Source organism: Equus quagga, chromosome 9 (genome assembly GCF_021613505.1).
Source record: "Equus quagga isolate Etosha38 chromosome 9, UCLA_HA_Equagga_1.0, whole genome shotgun sequence".
Lineage (NCBI taxonomy): Eukaryota > Metazoa > Chordata > Mammalia > Perissodactyla > Equidae > Equus > Equus quagga.
This window is the reverse complement of record NC_060275.1, coordinates 105,282,117-105,307,550: the sequence shown is the minus strand read 5'-3', so window position 1 is coordinate 105,307,550 and position 25,434 is coordinate 105,282,117. Positions and strand designations below refer to the sequence as shown.

General features: G+C 32.8%; 1 protein-coding gene across 1 annotated transcript in view; it reads right to left on the bottom strand.

Moving 5' to 3' along the window:
* CDH18 (cadherin 18) overlaps positions 1 to 25,434 on the bottom strand; it is a 304,050-nt gene that overhangs the window by 28,958 nt on the left and 249,658 nt on the right. Inside the window, exons 8-9 of the mRNA XM_046672142.1 lie at positions 12,031 to 12,152; positions 829 to 946 (exon numbers count right to left, since the gene is read on the bottom strand). Of these exons, the coding sequence (XP_046528098.1) occupies positions 829 to 946; positions 12,031 to 12,152 (240 nt within the window). The remainder of the gene's footprint in view (positions 1 to 828; positions 947 to 12,030; positions 12,153 to 25,434) is intronic.

Sequence of the window (25,434 nt, the reverse complement as noted above, 5' to 3'; positions counted from 1 at the left end):
TTACTCTAAAATATATGCACCATTGTTTCTTTCATGTGATTCTGAAGCAAGCGTTAAGTCCCAAATAACAGCATATTCATATAAACATGATCAACGATAGTTTTGGGAAGAAGAAAATTGATGCTAACCAGAACACTGCACAGACTGAAAGGCTTAATCTTCCCCTTATGTACAGAAAGTAAATTTACACAACCTTGAGGAATCCACCAAATAAGAAACCTAGATCACAATGAATCTTTTCTTCTTATTAAATTCTCGTGTTCTTTTTTCCCACACAATACAGAAGGTTAAACAACAATAATTCAAAAATTTCCAAAGCACTCTGCAATTATGCATATTTATCTACCCATATTTTGGAAAATATTCATAATAACAAGAGGAAATATAATTTGTACAGCACATCTTGATAGCCTTGCTAATGCAAGATGATTTCAAACATTACATTTCCTTTCCTAACTGTCCCTAGGACATATTTTTCATTTTTCCTAATTTAAATTTTTTCTACCTCCTAGCAGTTGCAGCAGCTCTCATAAACATGTTTGTCAGCTAAGATTTCTTCTAAAATTTGCCCAAGAGCATATTACATGTACATTTCTTGTTTAAAGGGATGCTTCTGTATAAAACTCAATGAAAGCTATTTGTACATATGGCTCAATTTTAAATACAAGCTATTCACAGATCATAACACGTTAACATCAAACTGACTTTGAATGCTGACTTGCAAGCTGTTCATGGAATATAAGAATAAGACAGAAGTGATCAGATCTATTCCGTATCATGACAGTAAAGATACCACAGAGATCGAAAGATATAGGTATTCATGTTCACCTTCATTGTCCTTTAGAGTGAAATTTGGGTTTATAGACAGCCGTTCATCGAGAAAGAAGTTAAACCTCGGTCCATTGGCAAAATCATCTTTATCAGTGGCACTGATGGTATGAATAACCTAAAGAAAAAAACAAATACTAAATAGTAAATTTAATTTGGCTTACTATCTTGATTTTAATTATAACATTTTCAAGTGTTAACACAAAAACCTCTTTAAAAGACCTCTTTATCCACTTTGAGTGTTTTCAAATTTATCTATTAAGAGTACCAGTTAATTTGCTATCCCTTGCATTCATTTTAGGAAACATATTATGGCACAATTTATAATCATCCACACTTATTTTCTACCATGGCACAAACATTTATACTTTTCTCCTTTATCACTCAGTATCTTGGGGCCAATTTATTGTAAGATTTTGTAGGAACACCTGTTTGGGGAGACATGAAGTATTGTTTGCACAAATATAAATATCCCAGAGTTGATGCATAACAGCCTTGCAGTATATGCTGGTCTCAGTCAGTAAATGCGAAAGCAGTGGAGGCGTATTTTTCTACTGTTTCAAGGGACCGTTGAGATCATAATCCAGCCCTTGTATTTTAGAGATGAGGAATTTGAGTCCCTGAAAGATTGTGATACACCTCAAATCTGTAAAATAGTGGCAGAGGCAAAACTATACCACTCAGAGCTTTTTTCAATACTTCTCTTCTCTAGAGGTTGAGAGAAAGCAATTCTGAAATTTGAACTTTATGCACATTAAGGAGCAGAGAAAGTTAGACTATATAAAGAAAATATTCCATGTGGCCTAAGAGCAGAAGACAAATTCCAATAGCTATAGCCATTACGCTCTTAAAAAATAACTATCCAAACAGATAAGCAAGATAATATTTTCCTCTTTTAAAAATTAGTGTCCTACTGCTTCAGTGTCTGCTTTCCAGGTTTTCTTTAGAGAAATTCAAAACAAAGAGAGGTAAAATAGAGCCATAAAAAATAGTATTCCATATATGTGAAATATAGTATGTCCACTTCACAAACTGACATAATTTCTAAGACCATTTTATTTGATTTCAGCCCATTTCAATATTTTACAAGTGAAATAATCCACCAGAATGAATCATAGTTAAAACCTAAACTCCTCTCCATGTATTGAGTCCTTTAGTTAGTGAGGAGAGGAGGAGGAATGTAAAACCACTGAGAAGCAGTGGTCAGTGAGAATAAAAGACCAGAAAGGCACATGTTTTCATGAAGTGAAAGTGAAGAAAGTCCTTCAGGATACGGAAGTGATCAATTTCCTCCACACATTTACATAGCTCATTCCTTTATATCCTTTCCATCACGGCTCAAAATTTACTTTCTCAGCAAGAGATCCCGGGTAAAAGGCCCTCCCCGCACATCTCCCAAGAAGTCTCTATCCCTCTTCTCTTACGTCATTTCCCTCTGTATTACTTATTTATGAGCTGAAAATTTACACATATGCTTATTGTTTGGTTTCCTTGTCATTTAAAGTACAGGTAGTCTCTGGATCAATGTTTTTTCCGTTTATTGGTTTAGACTCTGAGTAGGAGAATAAATTGATGGATAATCAGAAGCAATTGGACCTTTTTCTCACAAGTGCATGAAAAGCTCCGTAAAGTTCAGAGTGTGCATGATCTGAGCAACATACCTACATTCTCCACATGTCAGTTACGTAATATAAAATTAAACTAAAAACAACATAAATGTTCAAGATTGTGTTCAGGGTTAGGTGAAATAAATATAGATTCCTCTTTTGGAAAATAAATGTCCTCTCACCCCCTCATCATTCATTGTGATTCTCCAACTTGCAGTTCTATTTTCTCCATGATACCTCATTACAAACTGACACGTGCAAGTTCACTTCTTATCCTAGAAGGTAATTTTGGATGGGATTGGTGGAGAACAATTAATTTAAATCAACTGAGCTATTTTATGTTTCCTGTTATTACTTCTTTGGGACAATCCTTTTCTTCTCATTTCAAAGTTAGTTTATAAGTTATTTTGAATTTTCTTGATATTTTTATAAACATGAGCTTATTCTATTTGTTAAACTCAAATATAATTCATATTGCATTGTGTTTACTGTATTTCTGTTATTTTTAGCACAAAAATCCTTTCCATTATTACACAGGTAATTTCAAATCTGCAGTTACCAAGAAGCTCACTGATGGCCAATTTCTCTTCCTCGGAAAGAGTTCTCAGTCTCATCTATACAGCAAATGATGAGTTGATGATACTACATTTTGTTTATGAGTGAACCATCCTGAACTCTTGTAGAATTGTTGGTCATACACCTATAATTAAATATTTTTCCATAATATTTCTGAGAAATGCTTCCAAAAACCTAGAATGTTGGTCTACTTTTATCTAGAACTCTGATATATTCTCTTGATGAGGAAGCTATATGCAATGTTTCTGTTTTACTAATCACTTTTTCTCTTTTATTAGGAAATAGATTTCCGTTTATTGTTTCCTCAGACTTGTATTAGGAAACATACCTAAGAAGTTCACATGTTTATGATTTTTAGAAGATTTAAACTTTGGGTAGATATCTAGAGCAGGTCTCCACCATCAATATTTTCTACCCTTTTGTCAGAATTACGATTCATCTGACTGTGCTCTCTGCGCTCTCTGTGCCGTTGCTTGTTGATGTACAATCCATAACAATTTATTTTCTGACTCTCATTCCTTCTAACTGAACTTAGATGTTTTCTATCATATACACATTATGTAATTAGTGCATCAAGTGTATGATTATTTTGAAATATCTGAGAGGAACACAGTTACAGATTTATTCTACCAAAGGGAGAAAGAAATCCAAATTGATAGTTGGTATTTATAAACAATTGCCAACAGAATTTTTTGATAATGCACATTAATAAGGATTGACTTTTGGCAGAAAGTGATTAGGACCAATTTTGTATTTCTTTTTTCAAATAAATTTATCCCCTTTTTAAAATATGTTTTCCATAGTCTATTACTTATAAGCTTCTTTATTAGGAAAAAAAGAAATACTGTCACAAATTTACACAAATTATGTGGTCTTCTATTAGGTAAATGAGCTAGTCCTAACTAAACATTTAGATTAAAAAGGAAGTTCTATAGAACACGAGGTATTTTCTTTAAATTAATCAATGAGTTTCTTTTATAATATAATCTCAAGTGGAATCATAAATTGATTTGCTGCTAACTTTTGTTAGTTAAATGAGCTTGATCTTTGACATGGTGTAAAACCTCTACGGATTTAGTTAATTTTTTTCATACAAAGTTGTATCATTAATAATTGGATGTGATGTGAGCAGAGGCTGGTGTTAGGTAATAAAATATTTTTTATATGTTATGCTTCCTAAGCTTACTTCTTAAAAAAGCGGTAAAATTTAATATGAATAAGATAGAAAGCATTTCCTTCATTTATTTTTCAAAGTTTCCAGGTGTGGGCACATCGCAATTATTTTCAATTCACTTTATTTTGGGAACTGACTTCAAATTTCATGTGTGCGTCATTTTCTTTTTAATATATTTTCATGAAAAGTGCCTAAAAGATATTTTTCAGAACAGTAAAATATATTGACTCAGAGAAATATATTGTTGCAGTTTATGCTGATACCTGCATTGACCTGAACTCGGCTGTTCTATGTGTTCTAAATCTCTGCTTTCATAAAAGACCAGTCTCTGCCATTGCCACATGCTGTTATGTTTAGATGCACAGCATCCATAATAGAAATGTCTGTGATTCTAAAGCAATTGTCATAGAAAGAGGAAGTATGGTACAGCTGGGCAGTACAAATACGCTTCAGAAAACCCACTCCACAAATTATTATTTCAAAAGAATTTCTTATTCCCACTCCAACAAAACACACAAAGGTTTTCCAGAAACGCTACCAACAGAAGGTTAAATGAGCCAAAGATTGCAAAATTAAGCAATAGAAACATTCAGACCATTTGTTCTGTAATGCGTTAATCAGACAAAACGATCAGACTGATTGGCAATGATTTGTTTAAATAGGGGTGCAATAAATAATATTTAAAAATGAGTCTTTTATCTCCTCAATGAAAAGTTTAAATTAATTTTCATGAAAGAATTGGAAACAAATGCTCAAGCAAAATAAAGACTGCAACTACCTTGTAATGACATCTAAAATCATACAATATTAAAGACAGCAATGATACTAAATAGGAATATAATTTTCGAACATAAAAAGAAGTAATCACATAACTAAATCTATATATGTTAGAACTTAGTGGTGCTAAGTCTAACGATTACTTTCTGAAAACAGTAACAGTTATATAAATAAGAGAGAAATACATTTAAATAGTTAATGGGGACCCACAGGAGAAAAAAGAGTTTGTCACAAATTTAGCCCTCTCTAAAAGTGGAATGACTTTTCATGTGAGGAGAATAAAGTAATCCACATTTAAAGGAATTTGAGACTTATCTAGTCATGTACTCATCTAATCTCAGGTTTGGAAGAGCCCTGAAATGTTGACAATTGTTCATTTTAGAGATGAAGAAAGCACTTGTCAATGCCATATAAATAATTTGTCAGAAATGCTACAGAGTTTAGGTGGTCAATGTAGAGGGTAAAACAGAAGGACCCAGGCTAGTAATGTCACACTGAGAGGAGAGCATGGCCTAGAGAGAATGTCTGAATAACTTTCACATGAGCAAGAAGTGGACAATATGGGAGGTCAGTGGAAATAGTCAAGGTCACAGGCCAAGAGGAAGACAGTGCAATCCAGAAAACTAAAGCTGGCATTTAAGATTCGGGAGCAGATGCTGACGTCAACAGGAGAAACATCAGCTGACTCAAGAACAATGGCTGAGTACCATTGGCCTAGATTTTCAGCGATTTCACCTACAAAGTTGGCTGTGGATTAGCAAGTGTGCATCACTCCTAATACAAAATCACATTTTGTCTTTGAAGTTTTGAAATTACCTTGAAGTCAAAATAAATTATTTATTTATACAAATTTTCAAAAAAGAATAAAATATCTAAAAAGAAAACATCTAAAAATGGCTGGTGTAATCATTAGCTTATGTTTGGACTTTTAATTTTTTATATCACATTTCAAATGATCCAGCTTTGAATCTTTTGAATAACCTATGAACCAAAGAAATAAAGATTCAGTGAAGAAAAGGACTTAAGTTTACTAAAGATTGTTATTTATAAATCAAGTAATTACTATTTAAGAAAGGTAACATTTACTTCTAGATATTTTATTCTATTAATATGATAGTGAATGGTATAGTGTTTAAGTTTCACCTTCTAGCTTTTTGTGATATAAAGAAATATAAGAAATACATCTATGTAGATCTTATATTTAGCAGAAGTGTTCATTTCATTCTTAAATTCTGCTAGTGTATAGCAGTATTATCACTATTATTGTTAACGGATGTTGAACTTTACCAAAAGCTTTGGCTTCACCTATAAAAATAAATTTTAATTTTTCTCCTTTTCATTTTAAAGTATTATTTCTGGTGGATTATCTTTGACAATATTTTATTTATGATATTTCCATCTATGTTCTTGAGAAAGAATATCTATAATTCAGATTATAGCCTCAGGTTTTGATATCAAAGTTATGTTGTCATCATAAAAGTGGGTGGAAAATAGATTCCTCCTGTTTTCCTTTTTGATACAGTATATTTTCATTATCATTCCATTTAAATATTTTAAATTTTTATTACTTCGTTGACTCACAACTTATTTAGAAGTGCCTTGCTTTATTTCCAATGGACATTTTTAGCAATATTTTGAGTTAGTTTCTAGTTTCATTTTGTTTTAATAAAGAAAAATATTGAGGCCAATCCTTTGCAAATTAATAAAACGTGTTTTTTGGTTCTGTGTATAGCAAATTTTTCATCAATGTTTTGTATAAATTTTGAAAGAATGCATAATCTGAAGCAGTTCAGTACAGTACTCTATATTTGTTAAATGGTAAAGTTTGTTAATTGTGATATTCAATTTTCAGTATCCTTACTAAAATTTTATGTGAATATTCTATCAGTTCTGGCAAAAGCATACTAAAATTCTCAACAAAATAATGGGCTTATCTATTTTTCTTTATATTTCTATCAATTTTTGCTTTGTTCATTTTGAGGCAATGTTGATAAGCATATAAAAATTTAAAATTGTTATTTCTACCTGCTACACTGTTTTGATCACAATGAATGTGCCTTTTTATATCTAGTAACTTTTCCTTTGATAAAGTTTGCCCATGTGTGTGTGCAGTTGGGTGAGTATGTATATAGCAATTATTCAAGTAGTTGTTTGGTGTATCTTTCCATACTTTTTCTTTCAAACTTTTTTCTTTATTATATTTATTATGCATCTCTCATAAACAACATTTAACTGACTTTGTTCTTATTTATTTTGACAAAAGGAGTATTTTAGTTTGAGTATTTAAGTGATTTTATTTTAACATAAATACTGACATATACTTCTTTAAATTTACATCATTTTATTTACTTTTTATTTTCCCCATATTCTATATTTATGTCTATTTGTTGATTTTTTTAATAAAAAAATTACCATGGCATCTACTTAGCTATTGTAATTTTGTGTAATAAAACTTTCAAATTTTATATTGTCTATTATGTGTTAAAAGACAAACTATATCTTAACAGCAAATATGAAAATTGATCATTCTCACTTTGAGCTTTGCAAACGTCACAGAACTTGATTATTTTGGATTACTTTAGAACTAGTAAATTCATTATAAACTTCGTATTTTATTAGGATTACATTTTAGTTTTGAAATATGCCCTTCTAGAATCCTTGAAGCCAAGTTGTATATGAAAAGCTTCTTTTGCCTTTACCTTTGTGTTGTAAAACATAATAAAGTAGAATAAAGTCACACACAACAATTTTGCAAGTGTGAATTATTTTAAAAATAAAAAATATTTTATAGCTTAATAAATACAATTAAGGTCAAGAAATAGAACTTTAAATATTGCCTTCTTTAGGATTAAGTATTTTTATTTTCAATTTCTATTAACTTGTTAGTTACATTGTCTTTTACTAATTTTATTACTTAAACTAGAAATTACAGCATGCATTCTTGACACATAATATTGATTATAAATTAGTAGTTTATCAATTTCCCTCAAATTTAAGGAGTTTAGAATATTTTTCCTTATTTATGATCTCTTGTTGCCCTGTATACTATGTATATTTTAAATCCTGGAATTTTTCTCTCTTTTTCTTTTGTGAGGAAGATTGGCTTAGGGCCAATCTATTTTGTATGTGGGATGCTGCCACAGCATGGCTTGATGAGTGTTGTGTAGGTCTGTGACTGGGATCTGAACCCACAAACTCTGGGCTGCCACAGCAGAGTGCACAAACTTAACCACTATGCCACTGGGCAAGCCCCTAGAAAATGTTCTTTTGACTTCTATTCACTTATGAATAACCTAGTTTTAACAATATATTTATTAATTGCTTTGGTCATTAAGCATTCTTGCCCCTCCAAGCTACCAAAATGGTTATTTTCCTTTTTCACACAAGAAAAGCTTTAATGTGTGGCTTATGGTAACAAATTTTCACATTTATGTTTGCCTAAATATGAGTTTTAATTGTCTATTTTTGAGGAAGATTTTTGTTAGAAAGAGAATTCATGGTTGTCAGTTTTTACGTTGTGGCTCTTGGGAGTTACCTTTTCAGTGCTTTCTGGCTTTTATTTTTCCTGATGAAAAATCATCACTGGTGTGGTTCTTTTAAAGGCATTGATCTTTTCAAAAATGTTCATTTGATTTTACTTTTAATTAAACTTTCTATATTATTATAATGATAGATTCATATGCAGTTGTAAGAGATACAGAGAGATGCTGTATACATTTACCCAATTTCCCCTACTGTTAACATCTTGCAAAACTATAATACGATGTCATAACCAGGATATTGACATTGGTGCAGTCAAGATACAGAACATTTTCTTCACCATAAGAATCCCCCATGCTGCCCTTTACAGCCAATACATGCTTCCCCGCCCCCTCTTCTCCTCCTTAACCTTTGATGTCATACATTATGAAAGCTTGGTGCTATTAGTTTCTTTTTTCTCACTCAGCAGAATTATCTGGAATTTCAGCCAGGTTTTTGCATTTATCAATTGTTTATTCCTTTTTATTGCTGAGAAGTATTCCATGATATGACTTCACTGCAGTTTAACCATTCACCCATTAAAAGATATCTGAGTTGTTTCCAGTTTGGATTCATTATGAATAAAACCTATACAAACATTCATGTAAAGTTTTTGTGTGTGAATATAAATCTTCATATCTCTCAGAAAAATGTCCCAAAGTGCCATTTCTGGAGTATATGGTAATTGTATGTTTAGTTTCTTAAGAAATTGCAAAAATGTATTTCAGAGTAGCTGTACCGTTTCACACTTCCACCAGTAATGTATCAATGACCAATTTCTCTGTATCTCCCCTGGATTCTTTGTCACTATTTTTCATTTGGCCCCACACATCTAACAGGTGTGTAATGATGTCTCATTGCAGCTTTAGTTTTCATTTGCCTAATCATTAGTGACGCTGAACAGCTTTTCATTTGCTTGTTTTCTATTTGTAAATCCTCTTGAGTGAAATGTCTGCTCATGTCTTCTGCCCATTTTTAAATTGCATTTCTTTTTAATGTTGAGTTTTGAGTATACTTTTTATATTCTAGGTATTAATCATTGATTGAATATTTGGTTTGCAAATATCTTCTCCTACTCTCTGTCTTGTCTTCTTTTCCTCTTCACAAGGTCTTTCACAAAGCAAAAAATTTTAACTTAATCAAGTCTAATTTATCGATGTTTTTCTTTTATGGATCATGCTTTTGGTGTCAAGTCTAAGAACTCTTCATTTCAGACTAGATTCATCTTATTTTTCTAAATGTATTTCTTCTCTTGCTGTTTTAATTTTATGAGTTTATTTCTGAAATTTTATTTTAATGCATCTAGGTGAAGTTATCTTTGCAGTCAGTCCCTTAGTTTTTTGTTTTTGTTTTTCTCCATGCTTCTTAAATGGTTAACTTGATGTATGCCATCAGTATGGAAAAATTTTCAGCCATGATCTACTCAAATATTACTTCTGCACAATTCAATTATTTAATATCCCTCTGGGAATTCAATAATTTATATGTTAGATCTGCATGTCCAATATGTCTTTCATATTCTTGTTTCTACTTTCTATCTTTTTTGTCTTTCCATGCTTCAACATGGATATTTTATTCTGACCTATTTTCCAATTCACTTATTTTCTCTTCAGCTATGTATAATCTGATATTATTACCAAGAATTGAGATCCCATATTCAGTGGCTATAATTTTTAAAATCTAAATTTCCATTTGAGTATTTAACATTTTTCTCATCAGTTGTTCTTTTATAATGTATGTCAAGAAAATAATTTTGCAATATGCACCTTCACTTCTGACATAACTGAAATGGATTTGGGTAACTCGTTCTTTTGCAATGTATGTCAAGAAAATAATTTCGTAATGTGTGCCTTCATTTATGACATAATTGAAATGGACTTGGGTAAGTAAAGAATTATATATATGTAACATAAAATTTATTGCTGCTTTTAAAATGCTGATATAGAAAACTATTTAAGCACCTGAAGTGATATCTTAATACATTGTTAAGAGTATAAAACATATAACCTATAAATACTTCCAAATATAATTTTCATCCATTTTGTCCTCATTCATATTTTCCAATTTTCTTGTGGACAATGAACATGAGAAAACTTCATGTAAAAAAGAGTCCTCCATTTATAAATATTTAAATACTTTCCCTGGGTTTATTAAAAACACATAAGCAATGATTACTTTAGTAAGTCGCTATTGCTTGTCCGTCATACACAAACACACAAGACAATGTTTCTCAGGACTATAATTTCATCACAATTTTCAGGGTGATTTAACGTAATTTGGGATGATATATTCATTCTGGTTTAGCAAAGATAGTAAAGCAGACTATTTGACTCAGCTGGACCTAGAGCCTTTCTACCTCTCTGGATTCATCTGAGGCAAACACACTTTAAGTTACCCTGCATGGAACGTATGCTTCTATTTAATTTCTTCCCCTTAAGTCTGGGTGTGGCTTCTGTTGGCCTTCTGACCAATAGAATGTAGGAAAAAGTATTTATATATCACTCACCTGATTATGTCACATTATACAAGACTGTCCAGTGAGACTGTCGGAGACTTACCAGAGAGACTTTCCTTACTTGTTTGATGAAGTAAGTGGCCATATTGGGGAAGCTCATATGGCAACAGACTGTGGGTGGCATCTCAAAACTCTAGGGAACATTGAAGAGCTGGGGAAAATCCTGAAGCTCTCAGTTCTAGAGATGAAAGTAACTGAATGCTACCAACCCCCATGTGAACTTGAAAGAGATCCCCAAGACTCAGGTAAGAACACGATTCTGATTGATACTTTGATTCCAGTCTTGTGAGACCCCTGGAAAGACCTAGCTGAGCCATGAGTAGAAATCTGACCTACAGAAACTGTGAGATAATGAATATGTGTTGTTTTAAGCTTCTAAGTTAGTGTAATTTTTTATACAACAGAGAAGACAAATGCATATCCCCTTCCAGTATCTCAATTGCTTTATGGCCTCAGGCACACTGGCTTTCTTTCCAAATTGCCATGTTCCTTTAACCCGCCGCCATGATACATCTAGACTCATGTCCCATGTTCAAGGTTTTCTCTCCATCCTTCACTCTCCCCACCTCCTTAATACATACACAGTCTTCACGTTGTTAAAACCTAATCATCTTTTAGTACCAATATCAGTCAATAGTCACTCATATGTCACTCCTTCAGACCCTTCAAAATAAACCAGGCCCCTCCCTCTTCCCTACTTTAGTCTCTAAGCTTTATTAGGACAGGGAAGTTCACTGTTTCCTCCTCATTTAATACAGGGCTGTATACAAAGTATTCAATATAATTTTATTGGTATGATGAATGTGTTCATGAATGAGTTCATTTTTTGAATTATATTTGGGATCTGGAGAAAATGTATTTTCTATGATTCTCAAAAAAACCTACTTGGTACTTAAAATAAAGCTTTCTAAAATTATATTCGCTTAGCACAAAAGTAACACTGGGGGCTTTTGAGGATTATACCGAAGAATAATGGAAATAGAGCTGCTTGTTTTTCTTCCACTCAAATGACAGGAAGGAAACAATTAACTTACCTGGCCAGGCTTAGAATTTTCACAGACAACAATATCATATTCCCTGGCAAGTTCGGGTGGATTGTCATTGACATCCAGAACTCTAATGCCCACTGCGACATGGCTCAGCAAACCAGGATTGTCTGCAAAACACACAGGGATGTATTTAGTATTTCCGTGCACACTTCAGAGGTTTGGTTGAAAACAAATCTCCTTAATACTGTAGCTTGTCACTAGCCCCATATGCCGCAGCAGGGCTCTTGACAAAAGACAACTTAATGATGGCACTCTTTGCTAGAACTCATTAACTTACAGAAAAATGAAAAATGAACACCAAGGCATGACGCAAATGCTAAAATGATATTTTGTCATATCAAGGAAATTACATGTTATTCAGGAACTGGAGTGGGAGAAAGTTGTCAGAATTCACTGTCTGCTGTCGAGCTGAAGGCATGAACAATTGGTTTCATCATTAATCTAAGAAAAGCAGCTGGTAAAAAAATCACGTAAGTTTTAAAAAGTTCAAGGTTTCAAATCAAAATAAACTTGGAGAAAATAGAAAGTAAAGTTCTTTAAATAAAGGATCATTTTCCTCTTATAGGAGAATATATGGAGTGTGTGATGTTAAGTCATACTGGGGAAAAATAAAATTTAAATCAGCACTTAGCATGAATTCATATATAACTCTGGTAGATATCAAAATGTCAGAGTTAACACTTCAAAATAGGTTTTAAATGCAGTCTCCCCATTTTTCTGTAAGTTTATTAATTCTGAAATGTAAGAAAAAGGCAAATATTTGATTGATTTTACATGTCAAAGCTATAAATGCAGAATTCGTAGTGGGAAAATTAAATCTTTTTTTTTTATTGCTGACATTTCTGTCATTATCTGAAAAAAACCCAAAATTAAAATTATGATAACAGACTAACACATTAAAAAAACTAGTGAAAAAAGATATAAAATTTACACAAATTTATCAAAGCAGAACACGAGAAGGCAAAAACTAACCAGACTCCTAATGAAAAAGAGAGAATAAATATATATACAGAAGATACTAAAAATAGTAAGAAAGTGGCTGGGTTAACAAGTGCCATATTTGTTTCTAAAAGAAATAGAAAATCAGAGTAGTACTCTAATAATAAATGAAACTCAATTTTTAGGTAAAAAAATAATTTTTCCAAAGAGAAAACAATCAGGCCTAGTTAATTTTACCTAAAGTTAAAGAACCAGGTAATTTTAGTCTTATACATCTTTTTTCCCAGAAAATAGAGGGAGAAGGAAATACTCTACAACTTTTTTTCTGTGGCCTGAAGACTTTGATATCAATAGCAGATGCTCCCACTCATGAGAGAGAAATTTCAATAACTTAAATAAAATAATAGCAAACTTAGTCCACTGGTGTGTAAAAAGAAAATCTATCTTTAGCAATTTAGTTCCAGGAATGCTTGTTTAATTCAGCATTAAAGGAAGGAAGGAAGGAAAGAAGAAAGGAAGGAAGGAAGGAAACAAATTTTAAAAAGTACAAAAATTATCCACAAACTTAACGAATCAAAAGAGGGACAAAAAAGCACAGATGTCACCTCAACACATATAGAAAAAACAAGAAATAAAACACAATATCCATACATTCTAAACAGTATAAAATAAAAACAAACAAAAGACTTGTTAGCAAACTAGAAATAGAACATGCCCTCTCAAGCTGATTAAGAATCCATTAAACAAACAACAGGAATCAAAAACTACAATGTATATTATTCTTAGTGGTGAAAAACTAACGAGTCAATAAAAATACTGTAAGACACCTAGAAATAAAGCTAATAAAGTATATGAAACACCTACACACAGAACACTTTTTTGAATTTCATTAAAGATCTGAAGAAATTAACAGCTATATCATGGACGTGACTGGAAGACAAACTATCATGAAGTCAGCCTTTCCAAACTGACGTGTAAATTCAATGTAATTTAATACAAATCCAATGGGAATTGCTCCTAGAAATTGAAAGCTGATTCTAAGATTTCTAAGTACTAAGATTATTCAGACTTGTATAGAGCAGCTCAATAAAGGATACTTGCCCTACCATTTGTCAAGGCTTGTTATATAGTATTAGAACTTAAGACATTGTGCCAATGTCAAAAGATACACAAACAGAAACAGAGAACAGAACTCGGGCACAGGTCCATTACATAGAGAAATTTAATTTATAGTAACGATGTTACGGCAGACCAGGGGGGAAAGTACAGATTTATTAAAAATGGTTTTAGTAAAACTTGTTATCCATGTCTTCATCATCATTGTAAAATAGACCATACATTACACTAAATCCAAAAATACATTTTAAATAATTAAGGACTTAAGTGTGTAAGGCAAAACTATACGCACTTTAGAGCAAATATTAACATATAATATATCAAGGTACAGGGAAGGTTTCAAAACACAAAATATACTAACTATAAAGAAAGCATTGAGAAACTTGATTACATTAAAATGTGATATTTTTAAAATTTCTCCAAAGAGGAAAAAAATGTTACAACATGAGTGAAGATATTTGCAGTATATATAACTGACAGAAGATCTGTATCTCTAATATATAATACAAAATATTGATTCAATAAGAGAAAAGAGCCAGCACAATATAAAAATGGGTAAAATTAACGACAAATATGTAACAGAAGAGGTAATGTAAATGGCAAATAAATATATGAAATGTTTTTCAATATCATTAGTATTTATAGAAATGCAGGTTAATCAAAATAAGTTACCGCTTAACACCAAGGAAACTGAGACAATATTAAGAAGTTTGACCAGATTCCTCAAATGCTGGATTAGATATAGACCCATGGGAATGCCAGTAAATTAAAATGAACCACATGTAACAACTTGTGCAGTTGTATATTCTCACGTCCAAGATCCAGCAATTTCCCTGCCTTGTATCTGTGGGAAAACTCTTGAACCCATACGCCATCAGCACAATTAATAGGAACACCAACAGCAGGAAAATACAAATGTCTAACGACCGCTAAATAAATACACTAACTGTGATCCATTTATATCAGAGAGAAGATAAATGAATCGCAGCATGGCCACATGGGGATCAATCTTAGAAACAAAATGCTGATTAAAATATTTTCTCAGAAATGTCTCAGAAGACTGCATCCAAGTACAGTAAAATTTCGTAGAGCTGGAAAACAACACGCAAAATTAAATGATTTATTGTAAAACTAAATAAGATATTGTATATGACAATGTTATTAGTGACACTAATTCTTAAGTACAGCTATGTGTTAAAATTTGTTTATTATTAAACTTTGCAATATATTCTTTGTAGATTTGCATACTATGTTCAACATATAGAAAAAAGCTACAAAAACATCTTGAAAGTAATATAGTCTGTTAACAGCTTCATATATAATTAATATTGGCATTAAAAATATTTTTGTCTCTGCACAGTGAGTGATAATGTGATGCTTATATATCATTATACTAAACAATTTAATATCATATAGAGAAAATAAATATATTCACTAATTTAAAGTTACTTAAATACTGATTTAAATATTTGCTTATTTATAGTGACTTCTGTTTATGAAGACAAGCCACCACTACAACTTTTATGGAAGCTAATATTGACCATTACTTGATTTTTCATAATATTTTAAAACTAAAAGATAACATTTAATCCAAGTTCTCATTTTGTAAGTTACAAAACTGAAGTTGACACGGTTTAAATGACTTATCTTGGCAAAACCAGGGTAATGATCTATTTCTCTTGCCTTACTATTGCCACTATATAAATATCTCTCTTCTGCTGTAAATATTATTTATGATTTTTTTCATGTATTCCTATATTTCTCAACTAGGTATTTGCTTACCTTTTAAGAGAAGAAAAAAGCAATCTGTTCTAGAAATCTAAGGAAAGAACAATTTTATTAGTTCTAATCATTGTATTAGAAGCCTTAATTGTCCCTGAGTAAATAGTTCTGTGCTCCTTTTCTGAGCACAGAGTCAGGAGCAATCTTCATGCAGTCAGAAAAAATGTTTCATAGGAGAGGACAAAGGAAAGACTACATTTTAAGGAAGGACTAGTATAAAACAATAACTAAGCGTGTGACTATTCTCAATCTTCACTTTCTCACTGTCCCACCTCCGTCTTGCTCATGCTGTCCTCTGGAACTGGTATGGCCTTGTGCCCATTTCATTCTTGGGTACAGGAAGTTAAATCCTTCTAGACAGAAATAAACTCTCTCCATGTTGATTCAACATTATTTTACATCTTTAAAGTACAATTAATATTCCATCACTTAATGATTAAAAGTACTGTGTTGGGATCAGACAAATACCACTTTGTCTGTAGACTTCCTACCATTAAGTGTTCCTTGGAGAAGCTGAACTGAATCTAACCTCATTGTGGATGTGACTAATGATCTGCCCGACATGCACTGTCAGGGACAATCACAGGAGATACTGATAAAAAGATGTCAGAGTAAGCTTAACGGCATTACTGATGCAAATTGAATAATTGCTGTCTGTTTACTAGAAGTAGGACGATGTATAAAAACTGTAGCTTTAATTCCAGATAATTAGAGCTGAAAACCCACTGGAGCTTGTAGCCACTTGTGGCTTACCTGCATGCTTTCTGGTATTTTCTGCTCAATAGTAAAATTAGCTAATTCTATATTAGTCACTTGGCAAGTTCGTTAGGTTTCTATTTTTTATTTCTCACAGTCCTTGGGTTAATATTTTACCCTTAAGTATCAATCACTTTACCTATAAAATGTGAATATATTCATGTGTGTTAGAAGCATTTTGTTATGACAAAAATTGGATAATGTCCCTGAAGTTCTTAATGCAACATTTCTGTTAATGCTATTATTATTTTCATTTTCATTCTTCATTTCTAGAAATCAATTTTAAGTCTTTATGATGGCAGAGTAAATAAAATACTTCAGAATCAGACAAATCCAAATATGAATCCCCTTTCTATCACTCTTCGGGAACATAAACTTTGGAAAGTTATATATTATTTCTATGCCACAATTATTTAATCTGTAAGCTGGAATATGAGTTATTTGACTTGCCAAATTGTGTTTCTGAGAAACAATTAAGGAAGCTATGTAAACTTTAAAATACGAAACTTGGGAGAGAGCAGAATGCATATTTCAATCCTTTCTGAAAATCAAACACAAAACAGAAACAAAAAATAAAATATATACCATGATGACAATTCTATACATGTGATTTCCATCATGACCACACTATATAAAAATCATCCATGTTTTATGCAATATCAATGAAACAGGAGTTCACATCAGCAGAGTGTCCCCTATGGACTCAGTGATGACAATGAATGGTACTCCAGTGCAAAAGTAAGCTTGATGTTAAGATATTCAGAGGATTCTCTATAATTTGAGGAATAACTCATTTTATCCAGCAAATTCATTTGAAGAGTCTGATATGTACATACCACTATGATCGACTCTAGAGAACACAGAACAATGAAATAAACCACTCCTCTAGATTTCCCACTATCAATATGGAAGGGAGAAAAACTAAATATTGGTATTTTTTCCATTTTCTTTCTTTAAAATAGTGACTTCAGTGTTTAACTTAACTTTACCCCAAGTCATTACTATTTAAATATGTGCCCCTCTGAAAAGCTAAATCATGTTCATTAGTATATATAGCACAGTTTACTAGATTTCTAAGTATTCACATTCTAAAGCTAGTATTAAATAGTTGTCAAATATATAAGCAGATCAGTGCAAATTTTCTTGTCAATATAATGTAGATTTCACAGATTATTTTCCTGACAATGTGGTTTTATTCTTCTTTTGAAAATTCACTCAAAATGAAAAACCTTATATCTTACTATAATAGTAAATTACACTGATGATGAATTTAATTAAATAATCACATTTATAGCTGTTTCATAAATGCCCATGCTTATAAAGATGTATTTATAAATTGTATTTTTTGGTCTGTGTTTTTTTTATTCTTATTAAAAGATTTCATTATAGGCATATACCTACAAATCAAAACAGTCTGTACTCTTGTGAATTGTCATGGTAGACTGATGCTAGAATATTTTAAAATGCTAGACTAATCTTTTGCTTATTAAAAAATATGTTTCTACCATATCCTTAAATAAATACATAAAAATAAGTTTTTCAAATAAGTATTCAAATGAAACAAATTTTCCACACAATATATTTATTTTGAAATGAAGACAGTTTTGCTATTTTTACTTGAATTTTAAAATCTTGCATATGAAAGTCATATTTAATTGTTAGAAAAACAACTGAGATAAAAGAATATAAATAATAAATAATAGAAAATCCTTAGTAATATAAGTATTTAATCTATTTAAGGATTACTTTATGGATAAAATTATCACCATGCCTGGTACGTGCCTGGTACCCTTATGTCCCTTTTCTCTCCTTCCTTCCTTCCTCATATCTCATGTAAATACTAATTGAAAAGTCAAATATTGTATGTAAAACAATTTAGCATAATGGATAAGTGAGAATATATGCCTGCTATCTAATAGATTAACCCTAAAACATCTTTTCCTTATAGCCAAATAGAAACATTTAAAGTAAAACATTCTGTGAAGTGTATGTGATAGAAAATTGAACTGACCCTATACGTTTTAAATCATTTACTTCCTTCTTAATAGTTAAAAAAATCTGATACTCGTCTAGAAAACCTTAAAAAAATTGCAAAGCATTTAGAAACGTGTTATCTAAAATTCATTTCATGTACTTATCCAATTTTTTTATCAGTGTACTGTATAAAATCTTATTTATTAATGGTCTGCTCATCAGAAAGATCCCAGATTGAAGGGAATTACTGTAAAACAAATCTTGACCATCTTAAGGACATTATTTCTTTCCCAGTTACTCATACATCCTCCAATAATCCCCAATGTGTCTGCAGTATTATTGCCTGAGACTAACCGAGGTGGAAACTTCAAAAGTTTAAGTCATGTCTTTGATGTTAGGAATGAACACTGTCTTTGTTCTGTAGCCAGAGCTGTAAGGTCAAACTAATTCACCTCCAAGAATCACTGGGATGATGTAAGAATATGCTATTGATTATAAAATAAATTGAAAAACTTTATTTTCTTTTATCTCTTTTAAAATGCCACAATTGGCCCATTCAATTGTAAGAAAGAATATAACAAATGTCACATTTATTTTCTAATTCTTGTCATAATTCAGTTTTAACATTTATTTTCCAAGTTGGTCATTTCATCCATAATGCCTGTGAACTCTTCCAGCTTTCATCTTTGTAGAGTTTTCCAAATTCCTCTTGTGATCAACTATTGTGCTGTCCTTTGAAGTTATATTTGCAATTATATTTTTTGATGCTGCCTAGAACTTAACTAATAGAATGGATCACCATTTTACATTCTTTTTCTTTTTCTGGATGAGCAATGTAAGGATAATAAGAATTTTCTTACCAGATACAATTGGCATCTAAAAGTATTTTTTTATTACAACAAAACAGGAAAACAGGAAATCATTAATAAAAATGATGCATATATATTTTACACATTTGTATTAAAATATTTGAGTGCCCAATCATTCTCCAATCTCCAATCTCTGGATGTAGGGATAAGGCCTTATCTCTGAGAACTGAGATATCGTTCAGCTGCTTGGGGTTAATGTCATCAGTCTTATAAAAAACACAAGCACAGGAGTGACATCAGCATCATGGCAGAGTGAACGTGCCCAGGATCCTCTCCCCTCCAGCATACAACAAAAGCAGACATCTATACTCCAACAGAGGACATCCTAACACAGCACAAAAAAGTCAGAGAGACAGCCATACGATGGAAGGCAGAGAGGCTGGAGGCCCCTTGGAGGAGCTGGAATGGGGTAGGAGAGAACTTCACTGGTTCCCCTAAAGACTGCTATCCGTGACCATTGGAGGATCCGAGAGGGAATGAATGGGGGAGGGGACATTCATTCACAGGAACATGAAGGGCCACTGAGGGCCCATGCAACCTACAGGGAAGACCTCTACGGGGGCGAGAGCTTTCATGGGGGATGACCTCATCAAGCACACACCCCAGAAGAGAAAATAGTGAGAGCAGAGTGAGAAAACACAGAGTGCATGCAGGAGAAAATGCCCTTCCCCTCACCTGCCTTGCACCTGCTCCACTGCCTGGGATCTCAGCTGAAGGCAGACAGCTCAGAATATGCAGCTCTTGACCCCCACCCAGTGGTGACAGGTGGTAATGTCAAACAAATAATATCAAGATACGTAAGATCCAAGCCACCTCCTCTAGAAATATCAAAAATTATCTCAAATCTTCAGATCAGAGAGTAAACAAGTATCCAGAATTCATTCCTGAGGACACAAAAATATGTAAGCTAAATGACAATGAATTCAAAATAGCTATCATCCAAAAACTCAATGAGGTAAAAGAGAATGTAGAGAAACAATTTAATGCGTTTGGGAGCTACTTCAGAAAAGAGATTGACACTATAAACAAGAATCAATCTGTAATATTAGAGATGAAAGACACAATGGAAGACATAAAACAAAATACGGATTCCCTGATTACTCAAGTGGACATCATAGAGGCGTCATAGAGATCGAAGATAACACGTTGAAATGCTCCAGACAGAGGAAGAGAGAGAACAAAGACTAAAAAGAAATAAAGAAAGTCTCCAAGAAATATTTGACTCAACTAGGAAATGCAACATAAGAATTATAGGTATTCAAGAAGGAGAAGAGAAGGAGAATGGCGCAGAAAGACATAATAGCAGAGAACTTCCTAAACCTAGTGAAAGAGAGGAAATCCATGTGAAAGAGGCTACCATATCTCCTAGATATGTCAATGTAAAGAGACCTACTGCAAGGCATAAAATAGTAACACTGGCAAAAATGAGTGACAAAGAAAGAATACTAAGGGCAGTAAGGCAGAGGAAAATAACCTACAAAGAAGCCTCTATCAGGCTTTCAGTGGATTTCTCTGCAGAAACCATACAAGCTAGGAGAAAAAGGAAGGACATATTCAAATCCTTAAAAGACAAAAATTTTCAGGCAAGAATACTCTATCCACCAAAAATATCCTTCAGATATGATGGAGAAATAAAAACTTTCCCAGCCAAACAAAAACTAAGGGAATTCATAGCCACTAGACCTCCCCCTACAAGAAATCCTCAAGAAGGCCCTCATGCCTGAAAAAGAAAACAAAAGGGGAGAAAGGGCACACAAAGCACAGAGTAAGGAGATAAACAGGTAGACAGAATCAGAATAGGATAGCAAATACTTAAGCATAATATTAAAGATAAAAGGAAGCAAAACACGAGAAACAAAGATAATCTTGTTATTTTAACCATAAACTCATAACCCAAGATGGAATAAGATGTGAGAAAAACAACTTAGAGGGGAGGAGGAAAGGTACTGAATTGGCTTAGACTAAGGAAATAAGAGGCCACCAGAAAAGGGACTATCTTATACATGAGATTCTGAATACAAACCTCATGGTAACCACTAAACAAAAAAGCAGAACAGAGACACAAATAATAAACAAGGAGAAAACAAAGAAATGTATCATAAAAAACTAGATAATTCAGTGGGTAGACCAAAACACCCAGGATGAGAAACAAATGAAATGCAGGAGAACTGGAAAATGAGTTATAAAATGAGAGCATTAAGAACTTATACATCAAGAATTAACATAAATGGATTCAATTCTCCAATAAAAAGACACAGAGTGGTGAGAAGGATTAAAGAAAAAGACTCAAAAATATGCTGCCTCCAGGAAACACATCTTGGTTCCAATGATAAACACAGGCTCAGAGTGAAGGGAGGGAAGACGATACTCCAAGCTAATGGTAAACAAAAGAAAGCAGGTGTCACAATACTTATATCAGACCAAGTAGACTTCAAGATAAGACAGATAAAGAGAGACAAAGAGGGGCAGTATATAATGATCAAAAGGACACTCCATCAAGAAGAAGTAACACATAAATATCTATGCACTCAACACAGGAGCACCAAAGTACATACAGCAACTATTAACAAACCTAAAAGAAAATATTAATAATAACACAATAATAGTAGGAGACCTCAATGCTCCACTCACGTCAATGGATAGATCATCCAGACAGAATATCAACAAGGAGACAGTGGAATTAAATGTAAAACTAAATCAGTTGGACTAATAGACATATATAGAACACTCCATCCAAAAACAGCAGAATACACATTCTTCTCCAGCACACATGGAACATTCTCAAGGGTAGATCATATGTTGGGAAAGAAGGCAAGCCTCAACAAATTTAAGAAAAGTGAAATAATAAGAAGCATCTTTTCCAATCAAAATGCTATAAAGCTAGAAATTAATTACAAGAAAAAAGCTGTGAAAGGGACAAAGATGTGGAAACTAAACAATAAGCTATTGAACAACCAATGGATCATTGAAGAAATTAAAGGAGAAATCAAAAAATATCTGGAGACAAATGAAAATGATAATATACCATACCAACCTATATGGGATGCAGTAAAATTTGTAGTACGAGGGAAATTCATTGCAATACAGGCACACCTTAACAAACAAGAAAAATTCCACATAAACAATTTCAAATTACACCTAACTGAATTTGAAAAAGAAGAACAAACAAGCCCAAAGTCGGCAGGAGAGAAACAATAAAAATCAGAGCAGAAAAAAATGGTATTGAAACAAAAAAGGCAGTAGAAATGATCAGTGAAACAAGACCTGGCTCTTTGAGAAGATAAATAAAATTGACAACCCCCTAGCCAGAGTTACAAAGAAAAAAAAAGACAAAGCTCAGATAAACAAAATTAAAAATGAAATGGGAGAGATAACAACAGACACAACAGAAATACAACAGATTATGACTGTTCTATGAAAATCTGTATGCCAACAAAATGGACAACCTAGAGGAAATGGATAAATTCTTATACTCTTAAACCTTCTCAAAGCTGAATTAAGTAGAAACAGATAATCTGAATAGATCAATAACAAGGAAAGAGATTGAACCAGTAATCAAAAACATCCCAAATAATAAAACCCCAGGACCAGACAGCTTCCCTGGGGAATTCTACCAAACTTCAGAGAGGATTTAACGCCTATCCTGCTCAAGCTATTCCAAAAAATTAGGGATGATGGAACACTTCGTAACACATTCTACAAGGCCAGCATCACTCTGATACCAAAGCCTGACAAGGACAACACAAAAGAGGAAAACTACAGGCCAATATCGCTGATGAACATAGATGCAAAGATCCTCAACAAAATTTTGGCAACTCAAATTCAGCAATACATCAAAAGGATCATACATCATGATCAAGTGGGATTTATGCCTGGGAAACAGGGTTGATTCAACATTCACAAATCCATCAATATGAAACACCACATCAACAAATTGAGGAATAAACACCACATGATCATCTCAGTAGATGCAGAGAAAGCAATTGACAAGATCCAACAACCATTTAGGATAAAAACTCTTAACAAAAGGGGATAGAAGGAAATTATCTGAACATAATAAAGGTCATATATGACAAACCCACAGCCAACATAATACTCAATGGACAAAAGCTGAAGACCATTCCCCTAAGAACAGGAATAAGACAAGGATGCCCTCTATCACCCCTCTTATTTATATGGTACTGGAGTATTTGACCAGAGCAAGTAGGCAAGAGAAAAGAATAAAAGGAATCCAAATAGGGAGTGAAGATGTGAAACTCTCACTGTTTGCAGATGACAAGATCTTATATATAGAAAACCCCAAAGAATCCATCGGAAAACCAACGGAAATAGTTAACAACTACAGTAAAGTTGCAGGGTACAAAATCAACTTACAAAAATCAGTTGTTTTTCTATATCCTAATAACAAACTTACAGAAAGAGAACTCAAGAACACAATTCCATTTACAATTGCAACCAAAAGAATAAAGTACCTAGGAATAAATTTAACCAAGGAGAGAAGGGCTTATAAAATGAAAATTATAAGACATTACTGAAAGCAATTGATAATGACATAAAGAGATGGAAAGAGATTCCATACTTATGGATTGGAAGAGTAAACATAGTTAAAATGGCCATACTACCCAAAGCAATCTACAGATTCATTGCAATCCCAATCAGAATCCCAATGACATTCTTCACGGAAATAGAACAAAGAATCCTAAAATTCATATGGGGCAACCGAAGATCCTGAATTACTAAGGCAATCCTGAGAAAAAAGAACAAAGCTGGAGGCATCACACTCCCTGACTTCAAAATGTACTACAAAGCCATAGTGTTCAAAACAACATGGTACAGGTACAAAAAGAGGCACACAGATCAGTGGAACAGAACTGAAAGCCCAAACTAACACTGAACATCTACGGACAGCTAATCTTTGAAAAAAGCTGCCAAGAACATGCAATGGAGAAAATACAGTCTCTTCAACAAATGGTGTTGGGAAAACTGGACAGCCATATGCAAAAGAATGAACGTAGACAATTATCTCATGCCATACACAAAAATAAACTCAAAATGGATCATGACTTGAAGTCCTGAAACGATAAAATTCCTGGAAGATAATATAGGTAGTACACTCTTTGACATCGAACTTAAAAGGATCTTTTCGAATACCATGTCTTCTCAGACAAGAAAAACAAAAGAAAAAATAAACAAGTGGGAGTTCATTAGACTAAAGAGCTTCTGCAAGGCAAAAGAAGCTAGGATCAAAACAAAGAGACAACCCATCAATTGGGAGAAAATACTTGCAAATCATATATCTGACAAGAGTTTAATCTCCATAATGTATAATGAACTCTCACAACTGAACAATAAAAAACAAACAACCTGACCAAAAAATGGGCAGAGGGTATGAACAGATATTTTTCCAAAGAAGATATACAGATGGCCGATAAACACATCTAAAGACATTTAACATCATTATTCATCAGGGAAATGCAAATCAAAACTAAACTAAGATACTTAGTGTAGTATTACTCCTGTTAAAATGCCTATAATCCCAAAGACTAGAAATAACAAATTTTGGAGAGAGTGTGGAGAAAAGGGAACCCTGATACACTGCAGGTGGGAATGCAAACTGGTGCAGCCACTATTGAAAACAGTATGGAGAGTGCTCAAAAAACTAAAAATAGAACTACCATATGGCCCAGCTATCCCACTACTGAGTACCTACCCAAATAACTTGAAATCAACTATCTAAAGTAACATATGTACCCCTATGCTCATTGCAGCACTATTCACAATAGCAAAGGCGTGGAAACAATCCAAGTGCCTGTCGACTGGTGATTGGATAAAGAAGATGTGGTAAATATATAATGGAATACTGCTCACCCATAAAAAAGGCCAATTCATCCCATTTGCAACAACATGGAAAGAGCTGGAGGGAATTAGGCTAAGCAAAATAAGCCAACTGAGA